At 47.3% G+C, this 15,609-nt stretch overlaps 2 protein-coding genes and 1 non-coding gene across 8 annotated transcripts in view; 1 reads left to right on the top strand and 2 right to left on the bottom strand.

Annotated features, from left to right (window-relative positions):
• Positions 1–235: 235 nt before the first annotated feature.
• On the bottom strand, positions 236–12,968 carry Inca1 (inhibitor of CDK, cyclin A1 interacting protein 1). 3 transcript variants are annotated; one of them, XM_087572920.1, is made up of 7 exons: positions 12,293–12,968; positions 8,357–8,441; positions 2,621–2,734; positions 2,379–2,418; positions 1,939–2,132; positions 1,037–1,196; positions 236–628 (listed from the first exon to the last, which is right to left on the bottom strand). In XM_087572920.1, the coding sequence occupies exons 2-7, from the start codon at positions 8,398–8,400 to the stop codon at positions 485–487; spliced, it is 696 nt and encodes a 231-aa protein (XP_087429046.1). In that variant the 5' UTR covers positions 8,401–8,441; positions 12,293–12,968; the 3' UTR covers positions 236–484.
• On the bottom strand, positions 9,712–9,926 carry LOC120095492 (small nucleolar RNA U3). The gene has a single exon (XR_015632441.1). It is a non-coding gene; the product is annotated as a small nucleolar RNA U3 (small nucleolar RNA).
• The window catches only part of Kif1c (kinesin family member 1C), a 29,394-nt gene continuing 26,442 nt past the window's right edge, over positions 12,658–15,609 (top strand). The window contains exons 1-4 of one of the 4 annotated variants that reach the window (XM_087569295.1): positions 12,658–12,858; positions 14,585–14,764; positions 14,985–15,117; positions 15,506–15,582. In XM_087569295.1, the coding sequence (XP_087425421.1) occupies positions 15,012–15,117; positions 15,506–15,582 (183 nt within the window). In that variant the 5' untranslated portion in view covers positions 12,658–12,858; positions 14,585–14,764; positions 14,985–15,011. 4 annotated transcript variants of the gene reach the window in all.

Here is a 15,609-nt window from a genome sequence, read left to right on the forward strand (position 1 = left end):
AGGCGGAAGCGCGGCGGATTGACGTGACTGTGGGCGCAGGAGGATGGGGCGTGGGCAAAGGTCCAGAGCCAGAGCCCTGGAGGCAAATGAGAATGCTTGAGAATGCAGAACTCTTCTGGCCTCGGGCGAGACTCGGCAAATTTGGGGACCTAGCTTGACTTCATTGTAACTGGGTCCTCAAGAAAATCAAAGGAGTCCTCCTTTCCATTCCCCTTCGATCATTATCTCGCGCAGAAACAAGTCTCCTTGGGGCTCTTTAATAACAGAACAGACAGAACACAAGACCAGGGTCTGGCCTAGAGAAAAACCCGGCTATGAGTGGACCGAACAGTTGGATAGGAACTCAAGTGGGGTGTGAATGCCTACGCTATGGGATGGAGACAACAGTTAGGAGAGAGAAAACAACCGCCTTGAAGCCGCAATGGGGAGTCTTGATGTTTGAATTGGTCTTGGGTCCTGTAGCTTGGGCCTGGATGATTTCCCACTACTCCTCAGACTCCAACTCCATCCTCTGGGGACTGTAAATAGGGTTCTTTCTGGCTGTAACAGTGCTGTAGGCCAGAGAGTTTAGCTGCCCAGAGGCGTAAGTCCCCTGCTGGCCTACAGGAGTCCAGGGAGACCAAAGCAGCTGTAGGTGAAAGAAATTGAGAGCAAGGTGGTTAAAAAGGCAAGAATGGAAAAATAGGTCTCTCTCCAGAATTCTTTTTTTTTTTTCTTTTCTTTTTTTTCGGAGCTGGGGACCGAACCCAGGGCCTTGCGTCTCCAGAATTCTTAATTGCTAAACTCAGAACACACCCTCAAAAGCTCAGGTTCTCGTGGTAGAGCGCTTACCTAGGAAGCGCAAGGCCCTGGGTTCGGTCCCCAGCTCCGAAAAAAAGAACCAAAAAAAAAAAAAACAAAAAAAAAAGAGCTCAGGTTCTCAACCACTCTTTGTTCTTAAATCCAGCTATCTGACTTTGCTCTAGGCTTCTGCCGCCCCCGTTTGATTATGAATTGACTTCCTCCCTAACCTTACCAGGTTCCTCTCCAGTCATACCTGATCCCTGGGAGTGACAAAATAATTCTCTCCCGGTGGATAGGTTGCCCTCTCTTCTTCCACATCAAGGTATTTTGTAGTGCTGAGGAGTTCACAGCCCTCTTCAAACACTGGGAGTTCAGGTGTAGCCTCTGAGCTTCCCCACTGGGCCTTCTTCAGTCTGTGGAGACATTAGATTGAGGAGAGAAGTATCTGGAGGTCAGGCTTCCAGTCTTTCTCTTCCTCACACCCTGGTCTGAGGCATGGCTTGCTGAGACTCGAAGGTGCTACCATTTGACCTTCAATTCACCCCCTCCCTTTTTTTTTTTTTTTCACAGACAAGATTTTCAGTCCAGGGACCAAACACCGACCCCCATTAACCCTAGTTCGATAATGTGCCTTCTCGTCATCATGGGCTGTTCCACTGCTTCCAGGTTCTATGACTTCCACCCTCAATTGCTTCTTTCCATATTATAGAAATCTTGTTTGAGGGTCAGCAAGATGACTTAGCAGATAAAGGTCACCAAGCCTGATGACCTAAGTCAGGACCCAGATGATGGAAGAAGAGGGCCAATTCCCATAAATTGTCCTCTGACCTCCACACACATGTTGTGACGTGCACTACACATGAATACACATAATTTAATGCAAAAAAAATTATACTCGAGTCACACCAAGGACACAGTTGATTGGCACAGTTCTAAGTGCCAATGAATTCTCTTTTTCTTTTTTTCTTTTTTTTTTTTTTTTTTTGGAGCTGAGGAACGAACCCAGGACCTTGTGCTTGCTAGGCAAGTGCTCTACCACTGAGCTAAATCCCCAACCCCATGAATTCTCTTAAAGCTCTTAACTTTCTTTAGTTCAAACTGTCCTATCTCTGATCCCTGCTTGGCTCCCAGAGGCCCAATGCCATGCCTCCTTACTCGTTGATGATTCCCTGGCGCCTCCTCAGGTCCTCCAGATGATAAGTAACTGCTCTAACACGGGCTGGAGTGCTTCCAAGTCCCTTTTGCATTCTTTCCAAATGCAGCTTCTTTCCCTTTCTTCTCCAAAGCTTCTCAGGAGGAGGGAGCCCCTCAAGAGGGTGCAGGCCAGGCTGGGAGCAACCCGTGGCCCTCTGTGTGAAGGAAGAATAGTTACTAAATTGGTAGACAGATGTTAGTTTCAGGGGAAATTGGGCCAAACTGGAGAATGTGGGGTCTTTGGAAGCTTAGGTGTGATCTAGAAAACAGGATGCTTGGTTTATAGTAAAAGCAGGGCCTGCTTAGTACACGGATTGGGAAATACCAGAGAGAAATGGTAATAAGGATAGGAAGGCAGTGGGTACAGTTCTAACAGAAGGCGGAAAAGCAGTTGGTCCTACCAGAATTGGTGGAATGTACTGTTCTATCATCCAGTTGGAGCTGAGAAGAACAAAAACAGGAGCTGGAGTCAGAAAGGACACCCTGATAAATACCATTTCTTTTATAAACTCTCCAAATGTCCTGTTGGAGCCTCAATTTCCACCAAGTAGTGTGAGATGGCTTCCAAACTAAGGATTTGTGACCATTAAAAACAGCATAGCCTCACCTTTCCACCTCCAGTTCCTGGGTTCTCTCTACTCACTTAGACCTTCGGCTGAGATTCTCCCAGAAGATCTCTCCATAAGGCTGAGGCATTGGTCTGCTCTTCTGGGAAGGCAGGCTGCAGGGTGAAGATCGGCTGACCACTCTGGAACACCTGAGAGAGAACAAGGTAGACTCTTGCCTGCATCAGCCCTTAAAGCAGTGGTTCTCAACCTGTGGGTCTCCACCCTTTTGGGGGTGTCAAATGGTCCTTTCACAGGGGTCTCCTAAAACCATTGGCAAACACAGATACATATTATGATTCATAACAGTAGCAAATTTATAGTAATGAAGCAGCAATGAAAATAATCTTATGGTGGGGAGCCACCACAACATAAGGAGCTGTGTTAAAGGGTTGCAGCATTAGGAAGGGTGAGAACCACTGCCTTAGAGAATCTACTGACCCACCGGATTCAGAGGCAGTTCTTTCAATGGGATCATACAGCTGTTCACGTGCTTGCAAGCCCTGTCTTTTCATTCATCCTCTCCTCTTCCTTTCCTTCCTCCCTCCCTCCCTTCCACTCCCTTCCACCTTTCTTTTGACACAGGGTCTCACTATGAAGCTCTGGCTGGCCTGGAACTTGCTATATAGACTAGACTAGCTCTAAACTTAGAGATCTGCCTGTCTCTTCCTTCTGAGTGCTGGGATTAAAAGCATGAGTCATAATGCTTTCTCTCTCCCCTCTTTAAGACAGGGTCTCATGTATCCTAGGCTGGCCTCAAACTTGCTCTGTCACAGAGGATGACCTTGCACTTAAGATCCTCTTGCCTCACAGGGGAAGAAAGATGGTTCAGAGGTTAAGAACACATGCTGCTTTTGCAGAGGACCTGAGTTCAAATCCCAGAACCTAGGCTTGGTGGCTCACAACTGCCCACCCAGATCTGTAATTCCAGACCTGTGGGACCCAACCCTCTTCTGGCTTCTGCAGGTACCTACATACATGTGCACATATACATGCAGATATACATAAATTAATAAAAAAAGTTTTAAAAAGATCTTCCTGCCTCTACATCCTGAATGCTAGGATTACAGGCATATGCCACTACACCTAGTTTTTTTTTTTAAGATTTATTTTTTTTATTTTTTTAATTTATTCATTTTTTAAAAATATTTTATTTATTTATTATATATATGAGTACACTGTAGCTGTCTTCAGACACACCAGAAGAGGGCATCAGATCTCATTACAGATGGTTGTGAGCCACCATGTGGTTGCTGGGATTTGAACTCAGGACCTCGGGAAGAGCAGTCGGTGCCCTTAACCACTGAGCCATCTCTCCAGCCCCCTCATTTATTATGTATAAGTACACTGTAGCTGTCTTCAGACACACCAGAAGAGGGCATCGGATCTCTTTACAGATGGTTGTGAGCCACCATGTGGTTGCTGGGAATTGAACTCAAGACCTCTGGAAGAGCAGTCGGGGCTCTTAACCGCTGAGCCATCTCTCCAGCCCAAGATTTATTTATTTATGTGAGTACACTGTATGTGTACATGTGGTTGCATGTGTACACATGTGTACATGTGGTTGCTGGGAATTGAACTCAAGACCTCTGGAAGAGCAGTCGGGGCTCTTAACCACTGAGCCATCTCTCCAGCCCTACACCTAGTTTTTAATGCAGTGCTGAGAATCAAACCCAGCGTTTCCTTAATTCTAAGAAAGCACTGTACTACCTAAGCTGTATCTAGCTGAGCTATAGCCATAGAGCCTTTTGCCCACTTAGCTAAAGAGGTTAACAAATCTGATTTGATTGGAGATAGGAGCTAGGGTGAGGGTGGAGATGGGCTATGGTTGAACCCTTAGAACTCACAGAATCTCAGCTGCTTCTAGTTCTCTCTCTTCCTCTCCCTGTCCCCCCCCCTTTTTTTTTTAAAGATTTATTCATCCATTATATATAAGTACACTGTAGCTGTCTTCAGATACACCAGAAGAGGGCATCAGATCTCTTTACAGATGGTTGTGAGCCACCATGTGGTTGCTGGGAATTGAACTCATGACCTCTGGAAGAGCAGTCGGGTGCTCTTAACCGCTGAGCCATCTCTCCAGCCCCCTGTCCCCCTTTTTTTGAGAGAGACTATCTGGCTGTTCTGGAACTTACTATGTAGACCAGGCTGACCTCAAACTTACTGTGATCTTCTTCCTACCTCTGCTTCCTGAGTGCTGGGATTAAAAGGCAAGTGGCACCATGCCTAGCCTGAATCTCAGCTTCTATATTTCATCGACAGAGAACATAATATTTAATGAGCAGAGTTGTTAAGAGGAAGGCTTTGGCTGCTTTGATGGACAGGGTTCCCTAAGTCAGTGCAAGGGATCCAAGAAAGAGAAACTATGTTTACCCCTTAATGTGTCTTCTTCTGTATCTCAGAATACAGAATGTCCCTGTATGTAGGAAGGGTATATAGAGCTGTTTGACAACAGTGGTCATTACTTTCTTGTTCCCAGATTGAATGATACCTACTCTTCTAATTTTTTGTTGTTTTTGAGACATGATCTCACTATGTAGCTATGGCTGCCCTGGAACTTGCTATATAGACCAGGCTGGCTCTGAACTCACAAAAATCAATCTGCATTTGTGTCTTGAGATTAAAGGCATGAGCCATCATGCCTGGCTTAATCTCCTGGTCATTAAGAAGTGAAATATTAGGGAGTGTTTTATATTTTCACCTCTGTTTGTCTTTAGGTGATCTCATTCACTTTCATGACTTTAAATATCTACAGTGTGCCAATAGTCCCAAATCCATTCAAGCCCTGGGTCCTCCATAGGCTCCACTCAACATCTCATCCTTCAATTTAATAAAAGATACACCTTATATACCTAGTAGCTGTGACCAAAATCCTGATATATTTTCCCTGGCTTCCTATATCTAGTCTATTGGCCAATCCAGTGAGGTGTAAAACTGAACAATGTCCAAACCTGACCAGTGTTTCCATTTCCTTCTCATCATATGCAGATCATCTATCTTTTTCTTCCTGGACTATAGCAGTGGCCTCTCTCTCTCTTTCTCTCTCTCTCTCTCTCTCTCTCTCTCTCTCTCTCTCTCCACACACACACACACACACACACACACACACACACACACACCTATTCTTCTAAATGTTTTGAAATTTTAATTTATTTTTATTCCATATTGTGTTTTACTTGTATATGTGTCTGTGTATCACATATGTAGAGTGCCCGCAGAACCCAGAAGTATGTATCAGATCCTCTGGATCTGAAGTTATGTTTTGTGTGTGCTGGGAACTAAACCTGGGTCTCTGGAAAAGCAACCAGTGCTGTTAATTTCTGAGACATTTCACAAACCCCCATATTTTTTATTTTTTATGACGCATTTTTTATTTTATGTGTATAGATATGCTGCCTGTATGTATGTCTGAGCACCACATTCATGCAATGCCCACAGACACTGGAAGAGGGCATTCAATCCTCTAGACCTGGAGTGGCAGATGGTTTTTGGCTGCCATGTGGGTGTTGAGGACTGAACCCATATCCTCTGCAAGAACAAGTGCTCTTAACTGCTGAGCCTTCTCTCCAGCCCCCGCTTCTATTCTTATTTCCTCTCCAGACGCTACTACACAGAGGAGGAGAACGTAATCTGTTCTTTCCTTTGCCTCTGCCTCCTGAATCCACTGATGCTTTTAAAGTGGTATGGCATTGGCTCAGTGGTTAAGAGCTTTTACTGCTCTTCTAGAGAACTGAGGTTCAGTTCCCAGAACCCACACCAGGCAGCTCACAGCTGCCTGTTGACTTCAGCTTTAGGAGATCTAACACCCTCTGGTGCGTATGTGTAATCTCAGCACTTGGGAGATGATGACAGGAGGAGTTTAAAGTCATTTTGGCCTACATATTAAGTCTGAGGCTAGCCTAAACTGTCTCAGACCCCACTTCAAAAACAAACAAACAAGGGGGCTGGAGTTAGTGCTTGTTCAATTATGAGGACTGGAATTCAGCTCTCAGCATCCATGTAACAAGCTAAGTGTCCCTCATGCATTTGTAGCCCTACCTTGGAAGGGGCTGGATACAGTATTGCTGGGACTTGCTGGCTTCTACTCTGAGAAAATGTGAACTCCAGTCTCAGAGAGAGAGGTGGGGGAGGAGAGAGAGAGAGAGAGAGAGAGAGAGAGAGAGAGAGAGAGAGAGAGAGAGAGAGACCCTGCTTCAAGGGAATGTGGTTTGGCTAGAGAGACAGCTCAGTGGTTAAAAGCACTGTTGCTCTTACTGAGGACCCAGATTAGGTTCCCAGAACCCACATGGTACAAACATATACTGCCAAATTCTAACACACATAAACTTTAAAAAAGTTTCCCCAGTGGTGGCACATGTCTTTATTTCTAGCAGTCAGGAGGCAGAAGCAAGCAGATCTCAGTGAGTTCAAGGCCAGCCTGGTTTACATAGTGAGTTCCAGAGCTATATAGTGAGACCCCTTGAAACAAAACAAACAAAACAGAAAAATAACCAACCAACCAACCAACAAACAGCCAAACCAAACCAAACAACAACAAATTTTTTAGAGAAGAACAGGCAGAGTGTGCTAGAGGATACTCCTCACCTTCAGGCACCCATGTGTACAATACTGGGGTACACACCTGCACATATATGTGTGTATAAACTCACAGACACATATAAATGTAATAAAAAATTTTAAAAATTGAGAATTAGGAGGATGGATAGGTAAATAAAATTCCCTATAATGAAAATTATTTAATCTTCCTGAAAAGAATACATCAATTCATAACACTATTTCTCTAGTATATTTATTTGAAATTTTCCACAAAAAGAGGTTGAAGGAGGGCTGCAGAGATGGCTCAGCGGTTAAGAGCACTGACTGCTCTTCCAGAGGTCCTGAGTTCAAATCCCAGCAACCACATGGTGGCTCACAACCATCTGTAATGAGATCTGATGCCTTCCTCTGGTTTTCTGAAGACAGCTACAGTGTATAAATAAATAAATAAATAAATAAATAAATAAATAAATAAATTGATAGATAGTTGAAGGGAATAGGTGTGCTTGTTCATTGCTTAGCTTAAACTTTCTATCCATTCCCACCATCTTCAGAATGAAAATACAAAAGTTTGTCTAAGGCCTATAAGTTTTCTATGAACTGGCTTTTGTTTAACTCCCTTAACTTTATTTACATTTTCTTCAGTTAACAAGTTTTAATTACATTGGCCTAACCTGTTACTAGAATATACCAAGTTTATTTCATTTCAAATTCACTCCTACACACTCGTTTTCTACAATGATCCTAACCTTTTATCTCCTGTTTTCCATTACTTTATACTTATGTATCTTTTTTGTGTAGTTCTCATAACTAGCTATAATGATGTTTGTTATACGTTCTGTCCTACCACTATCTCTGTGAGAGGAGGACCACTTCTTACTAACTGTTGAGTCCTCAATGCCTAATAGTTCCTAGACCATTACAGTGTTCAGAAACTGTCTGCTGGGGCTAGAGAGCTGGCTCATGGTTCAAAGTACCCATGCTGCTCATGAGTTCGTTTCTCAGCACCTTGTCGCTGGCTCACACATTCTCTTACTCTAGCTCTACAGCCTTACAATCCTCTGGTCTCCATGGATGATTTAAAACCAAATAATAATGGAAGCCATTTGTTGAATAAATGAACATCAATCCCCTAAACCCAGGCACTGAAGGCTCATGCTCTTTTGTACTCCTGAGAAGAATTCAAGCATCTTCCCTCCCTCCCATCCTTGTCTTCCCACCCAGTAGGGAGGACTCACTTGGCAAAAGGAAGGATGCTGTCTCCATCTTCCTGACCCTGCATGACTGGACTTGGCTAGGTAGCAAGACTGGATCTCCTTGATGCTGGGAGGATAATGGATATGAATCACTCACTCATATAAAGGCTGTGGGGATCAGATTGAAAGGGGACTGAATATCCTGAACAAAAAAAAGGGAGCTTAATAACTCTATGAGAGTCAATAGTGCTGTACTGTTAACTGAACATGTAAAGTTGGAGATAAAGACAACAGGAAAGGTGGATGATGTCAAGGGAAAAATTTTCTGGAGCTCAAGGTATAGAGTAAATGAAGATCACAGACACAAGTTAAGTTCATTGTAGCACAAGGTGATGAAACAAAAGGCTGATAGGTGGAGACTGGACGTGCAGAGACCTTTGGCAGTAATTGGAACAGAACTGGTAAGTGGGAAGAGAGAAGCAGAGGACTTCAGGATTGGTAATATATTGAGAATGAAAGGTTGGTGAAACTGTGGGAAAAAATAACGACAAAGGAGAAGATAGCTGAGACCGTCTACACTTCCAGCAGTGGTTCTTTTTTTTTTTTTTTTTTTTTCCTTTTTTTCGGAGCTGGGGACCGAACCCAGGGCCTTGTGCTTGCTAGGCAAGCGCTCTACCACTGAGCTAAATCCCCAACCCCCCAGCAGTGGTTCTTAACTGGGAGGTTGCAATCCTTGTGGAGGTTGAATGACCCCTTCACAGGGGCCACCTAAGATCATAGGGAAACACAGATATTTACACTACGATTTATAACAGTTATGCAGTAGTATCAAAAAATAATTTTATGGTTGGGGTCACCATACTATGAAGAACTGTATTAAAGGGTCACAGATTAGGAAGGTTGAGGATCACTGCTCTACAGTACAGTGAAAAGAGAAGTTACACAGAAACTTCTCGAGAAGGCTCTACCCATATTTGGGTGTATACAGTCCTTTTCCTAAGTTTTTCTTGTCTTCCTTTCAAGATTTACTTACTTTTATTTATGTGTGTGTTGTCAGCCTGTGTATGTTTATGTGTACCTTGTTTGGGCAGGAGCTGGAGAAGGGCAGAGCAACAAGTGCTCTTCTTAATCACTGAGTCAACTCTTCAACCCCTTCCCTTTCTTGTGTAACGCCTTTGGTTAAATCTATTTTAAAATATCTTCTTAATAACCTCCAAATGTGGAACTACAGAGATGGCTCGGCTCTCTTTTTTTTTTTTTTTTGGTTTTTTTTTTTTTTTTTTTTTTTTTTTTTTTTTTGGAGCTGGGGACTGAACCGAGAGGGCCTTGCGCTTCCTAGGCAAGCGCTCTACCACTGAGCTAAATCCCCAACCCCTCTTTTTTTTTTTTTTTTAAAGACCACTCAGACTGCGTTCCCTCCCTCTCACCCTCCGGAAGGAGAGAAGAACGATCATCAATGGCAAGAGGCAGCTGCACAGAAGCAGCACCTAGAGCCGGCTTCACGCTCAGGAGGGGACACTATGTCTCATCCTCATGGTTTCAGGTGTTCCACACAGTCAGAGCAACTTCTCTAGTAACGAACTATAAAAATGATCCTTGAAAGTATGGTCTTATGGCTCAGCTCTTAAGGGAACTTGTTGGTCTTGTGGAGGACCTCAGTTTGGTTCCCAGCACCCACAAGGTAGTTCCCAATCATCTGTAACTTCATCTGACACACTCTTCTGACCTCTGTGGGTACCAGGAGCACATATGGTGCATATGTGCACAGAAGAAAAACACACATAAAAATGAAATAAAACAATCTAAAATAAAATTTAAGAAGCCTTCCAACTTTTTTTTTCCATCCAAACAAGACAAGAAAATAAAAGCTCAGTTGCACGGAGCCAGCATTAGAGACAAAGATGACTTCACAGCTAGCCAAGATGGGTAGGAAGCTAGCTGGTTAAGAATACTAGATATGGGGAAAGGCAGGGGTGTGTAATTATATTAAAATATTAAAAAATATTAGATAGGAGAGTTGGAGAGATGGCTCAATGGTTAAGAGTGCTTGCTGCTCTTGGAGAAGACCTGTGTTAGGTTCCCAGCATACATGTCAGGTGGCTACATCTGATGTCCTCTTCTGACCTCCACAAGCACCTGAATACACCCGCATGCACAAACATGAGCACATGTGTAATTAAGACTAATTTTTCCCCCCTGGAGCTGAGGACCGAACCCAGGGCCTTGCGCTTGCTAGGCAAGCCCTCTACCACTGAGCTAAATCCCCAACCCCAAGACTAATTTTTTTTTTCTTTTTCGAGATATGGTTTCTCTGTGTAGCCCTGTCTGTCCCAGAACTGGCTCTGTAGACCAGGCTGGCCTCAAACTCATAGAGATCCTCCTGCTCTGTCTCCCTAGTGCTGGAATTAAAGGCATGTGCCATCACAGCCCAGCTTAAAAATACAATCTTAAAAAATATGGGGTTGGGGATTTAGCTCAGTGGTAGAGCGCTTGCCTAACAAGCGCAAGGCCCTGGGTTCGGTCCCCAGCTCCGAAAAAAAGTAAAAAGAAAAAAATATATATATACTAGATGGACCAATGGATAAAATTGCTTGTTGCCCCACCCTGATGACCTAAATTCGGTCTCTGGATCTGACCACTACACATAAGCATTTGCACATGCATACACATGAAACACAAAAATAAATACTTAATTCTTTTTAAAGAACACTAGAAAAGCCCCGAAAAATGAAATTAAATAAAGGAACAAATACTAGGTAAAAGCCAGGAGTGATGGTACAGGCTTGTAATCCCAAAGGCTCAGGAGGCTTATGCTTGAGTTTTGAGGCCAGACTGGTTTAAAACAGCGAGCTTTTGTCTAAAATGAAACAAATAAAAAAGCCAGGGAAGCAATAGAACTGTAGTTTAGTGGTAGAGAAGTTTGCAGGCATGCCCAAGGCTCTGGGACCCTAAACAATAAACTACCAGGTTAGTTGGGAGGCATGTTGGCTGGCATAAAGAACAAACAAAATCTGCAAACAACCAAAACCAAAACAATCAGAGAATGTTACAAGCAAAGGTTTTCCAAAGAGTGAGCTAGGCATAGTTTTGCAATCCTTTGACCTCAGCATTCAGGAGGCTAACACAAGATTGAGAGTTTAAGACCAGCTTGGGGTATGGGTTACAAAGAGAGATCACAAAATAAAACCAAGGGCAGCTAAACTGAGCTGAGAAATGTTGAAGAAGGTTAAAGGCAAAAGGAATATCTTGAAGTTGCGGATGGGATAGAGTTGGGCTGAAAGGGTGTGTGAGATCTAAAATGGGTATCCTGAATGTGTAGGGGGTCTAGAACTAAGGGAGCAATTAGGAATTAAGAGGTCTTCGGATGACTGGGCATGAGCGGGGAACCTAGATCGAAGGGGCTGGATAGGTTTAAGGCGGCCAGACAGAACGAAAGTTGACCAAGGGATAGTCAAGACCTTGGCAGACAGACACAGCTGAGAGGGTGAATGGGTATCTGAAAGGTGACTGAGCAGGCTGGTGTTGGGGTAACCTTCCTGTGAGGGAAGGACCGGGCCTGAGGGTGTGCATTGGGCCTAAAGGGGCCTAGGAGACCTCCGGCAGGAAGACTGAGGTCCACAGCCAAATCTTTGGCAATAGGCAGGAAGGCAAAATTGGAGTGGTGAAGTAGTAGCCCATGCTTAAGGACATGGGCAGACCAGGCTGGGCGGGCAGGGGTCTCCTTCCCCAGTCCTGAGAAGGCAACTGCGGCCTAAGAGGACACCTGAGCCTGAGGGGGCTGACTGGGGCTGACACGGGTTGAGGCGGCGGTCCGGGAGTCAAACAAGAAGGCTATCTGGGAAGAGAGGGTCCGAGCGGCTATGTCGGCGACGTCTCTGCATTTGGCCCCATCACCTGAGGCAACTGTGAAGCGAATTCTGGAACCTCAGGTCGGGCAGGAAGGAGTGGCTCTGCAGTGACCCGGGTCGCCCCACTTGCCTGGCTCGCCTGAAGGCCGGGCCTGAGTGGACTGCCTCCTGGGCGTGGTCTGCCAACAAGCCCCGCCTCCTAGGCGCGCCTCTGACGGCGACGACGTGCGCGGCTCCGACCTGAGTCCCCTCCAGGGTCCGCCCCCACCTTTCCCGGCTCCTCAGGAGCGCTACTTTTCCCACGTTCTGAGGATTTGCTTTCCCTGAGTGTCCGCAGCTCAGTTTCCTTGTCTCTGTCCGGTGAGCCCTACTGTCAGAGTGCACTGCCCCTTTAACTAGAGTGGCCCGGATAGCTCTTTCCCGGGACAGCGCGTGCCCGCTTGCCCGTCCGCGCGCGCGCCCGTCCGTCCGTCCCCCGCCCCTCGCTCCCGCCCCAGCTCGCGCTGCCCGGGCGGGCGCCGGCCGCTGGCGCCGCTTCTGCTGCCGCCCCCGGGGCGCGATCCGCCGCCCGCCGCCCGGGGACCCGGCGAGGGGCGGGGGCAGCCCCGAACTGGCCCCAGGTCTCTCCCTAGCCGGTCATAGACATCCCAGAAAGTTTGTCCCTTTGCTCTCTGCCGGGAGTCCTGCCGCGAGGAGGTGAGAGCCGGTGGGGGGCAGGGAGGGGACGCCCGCGGAGGAATGCGCTGTGGGGCGGGGAGCCGGGGTTCCGAGGTCCCGATTGCACGACCCGGCCGGGCGGGCTAGGCGCGAGAGCTCGGATCATGTGCTATTTATCCCGCGGAGGCGCAGAGAGGTGCCAGGCCCCGGGCAGCCGTCGGTTGGCTGGACTGGAGGACCCGGAGCTCATGGCCGCCCAGAGAGGACAGGCGGGGGCCTGTTGGAGACCTGCCAGTGGGCAAGGTGCAGGTGACCCGAGACCCCCTTTCGGGTCGGTCGGCCCCACCCTTGCGGCGGCCTCCTCCCCAGTGCGCCCTTAAAGCAGTACCTGCAGACTCTGCACCTACTCCCTATTTCTTTACCCCGCTTTACCCTATTCTTGCCACTCAATTCCCTGTTTTCTTAGCTTCGGACGGAGTCACATTGACTGTGCACCCTGTTGTCCTTCCCTCCCCTAGTCAGGGTTTTGGGGGTCAGGGCTAGTCTTCCTGAGCCAGTCTCTGTGATTTCGGCTACTCCCTTCCTGTGGTGGGATAAACCCAGTCCCTTCACCCCTCCCCTGCTCAGCCTAGGAAGGCTGGTGAGGCGAGGCCCAACTTAGCATGACAGAAGTTGGCGGTCTTGGGGGCTACAGGTGGGAGTGTGGCATCGTTGAACTCTTTTCTTAAGTCTTCACCCTGCTATCCGTGGGCGTGGGCTGCTCAGACTCTCCTCCCAGGGTGTGGGCACCCGGATCACCCACATTCCTAGGCTAGCGCTTTCCCCCGTGGACGCCATAGCAATAGCCCCAGGTTGGGTTTAGGACCAACCTGTTTCCTTTTCCCTTGGCATCCTTTTCAGGAAGCCCCCCTTCTTGTGTGCAGCGCCCCCCACCCCCCTCAAAGATACAGGTATTCTGGGTCTCCCTGTGTGGAGTCCCCGGGGTTGATACTATGCATACAGGATGACCCCACCCTCCCCTGCCCATTGTCCTGGATCCTGAGGAGGAAGTACTGGGGGCTGGGCAAGGGGTTTGGGGATCACAAGCAGGTCCTGTGGATCCGTGTTACTGGCTGTTCTCTAGCCCTTGGACTTTGCCTGTCAGTAGAGGCCCCTGCCTCATATGGGGGGGGGGGGTTGTCAACTCAATGTGAGAATTGCTGACCCCGGAGAAGAATTACAGATTCTGGTTTTATGATTTTTTTCTTTCTTTTCTCTTTCTTTCTTTCTTTCTTTCTTTCTTTCTTTCTTTCTTTCTTTCTTTCTTTCTTTCTTTCTTTCCCCCCTGTCTTCTCTTAACTGTTTTCTGGGTTTCCAGTTTGTGCTTTGGCCCCAGAACCCTCTCTCCCTGTCTTCTCAATATCTCTGTGTCTCTCCTTCCTTTTCTCCTGCCATACCTTTCTTTATAGCATGACCTCAATCTCATCTCTTGTCTGATTCCTCTCCTTTTCTTGGTGCCTGTAACTTTCTGTCCCTCCTCTTCCCTTCCTGCCACCCTCAGCATCTCTGCCCATGTGTTCTTCTGTCTGAATCACCCTCTGTCCAATCTGTGTTTCACTCTCTCTCTCCCTCTCCTCTAACTGAACGCTCAGTACACTTGCAAGTAACTAGGAATAAAAATATCACTGTGTCTGCCCTTGAATTCACATTGCGTTCAGCCACTCCAGAGGGGCAGCTTCCCCGTAACTTCCCTAACACATCCCTCTCCCTTGCCCTCTAAACACAGAATCCCCAGACAGACCTTTGAGCTACAGGTGCCTCCTGACCACTCTTCCCCCACAATCAGGGTTTCCCTTACAGCCTTGCTGGTGTGGCCAGGCCCCAAGTGTAGGATGGGGCTTCCCATACGAGGGCCGGTGGCAGCCAGAACTGATACAGCCCCGCTGATCTGGGGCCAGGACACCAGGTAACTCTGGGGTGATGGCCCAAGTCCCTGCAGACTGGGGTCTGGTTGGGGAGAGAGAAACAGGAATCTTTTGGGGAGTGGTGTTTGGGAGGAAGGCCAGGAGAGCAGCAACTGAGGGGATGGCCACCTCGTTGGGATGGAGTGTGGAGACCTGGTCTCCAGAAGCAGGAGGCAGAGTTTTCCCAGTGGCTTTGACCACCCCTTTCCTTCTGTCCTCCAGCTGAGGAGGGCAGGAGATTCTGAAGCTATGGCTGGTGCCTCCGTGAAAGTGGCAGTGAGGGTTCGGCCCTTTAATGCCCGTGAGACCAGCCAGGATGCCAAGTGTGTGGTCAGCATGCAGGGCAACACCACCTGTGAGTGAATCCAGAGGCCTAGCTGGGCCATCAGAGGGGAGGCCAGGCCTGCTGGCTTGTCCCGGGAGGAAGGCCATGCTGGGCATAGAGCATGTGCTAGCTGTAAAGGGGGGGGGGGAGCAGACTGGCCTTTCCATGTTCCTGTCCCTGGGAGGGGGAATGTTGGCCAGCAGTCCTCCATTGCCCAATCCAGGGAGGCAGCTCAGTGGGGGGCGGGTCCTGTGAAGCCAAAATTAGCTTTGATGCCTGGAGGGGGTGGGGATTATTAAAGGGAAGAAATGAGTTAGGAGAGAGGTGGGGAGTGGGATCCTGAATCCTCAGGGCTGATGGGAAAGTGGACAGAAGTTGAGAGTGTTTGACCTTGGTTTTTCTTTCTTTGTTTTCTCAGCCATCATTAATCCCAAACAGAGCAAGGATGCCCCCAAAAGCTTCACCTTCGACTATTCTTACTGGTCACATACTTCGGTGAGGTGGTTGGGGCTAGAGAAATAG

This window comes from Rattus norvegicus, chromosome 10 (assembly GCF_021556685.1).
Source record: "Rattus norvegicus strain SHRSP/BbbUtx chromosome 10, alternate assembly SHRSP_T2T, whole genome shotgun sequence".
Classification (NCBI taxonomy): domain Eukaryota; kingdom Metazoa; phylum Chordata; class Mammalia; order Rodentia; family Muridae; genus Rattus; species Rattus norvegicus.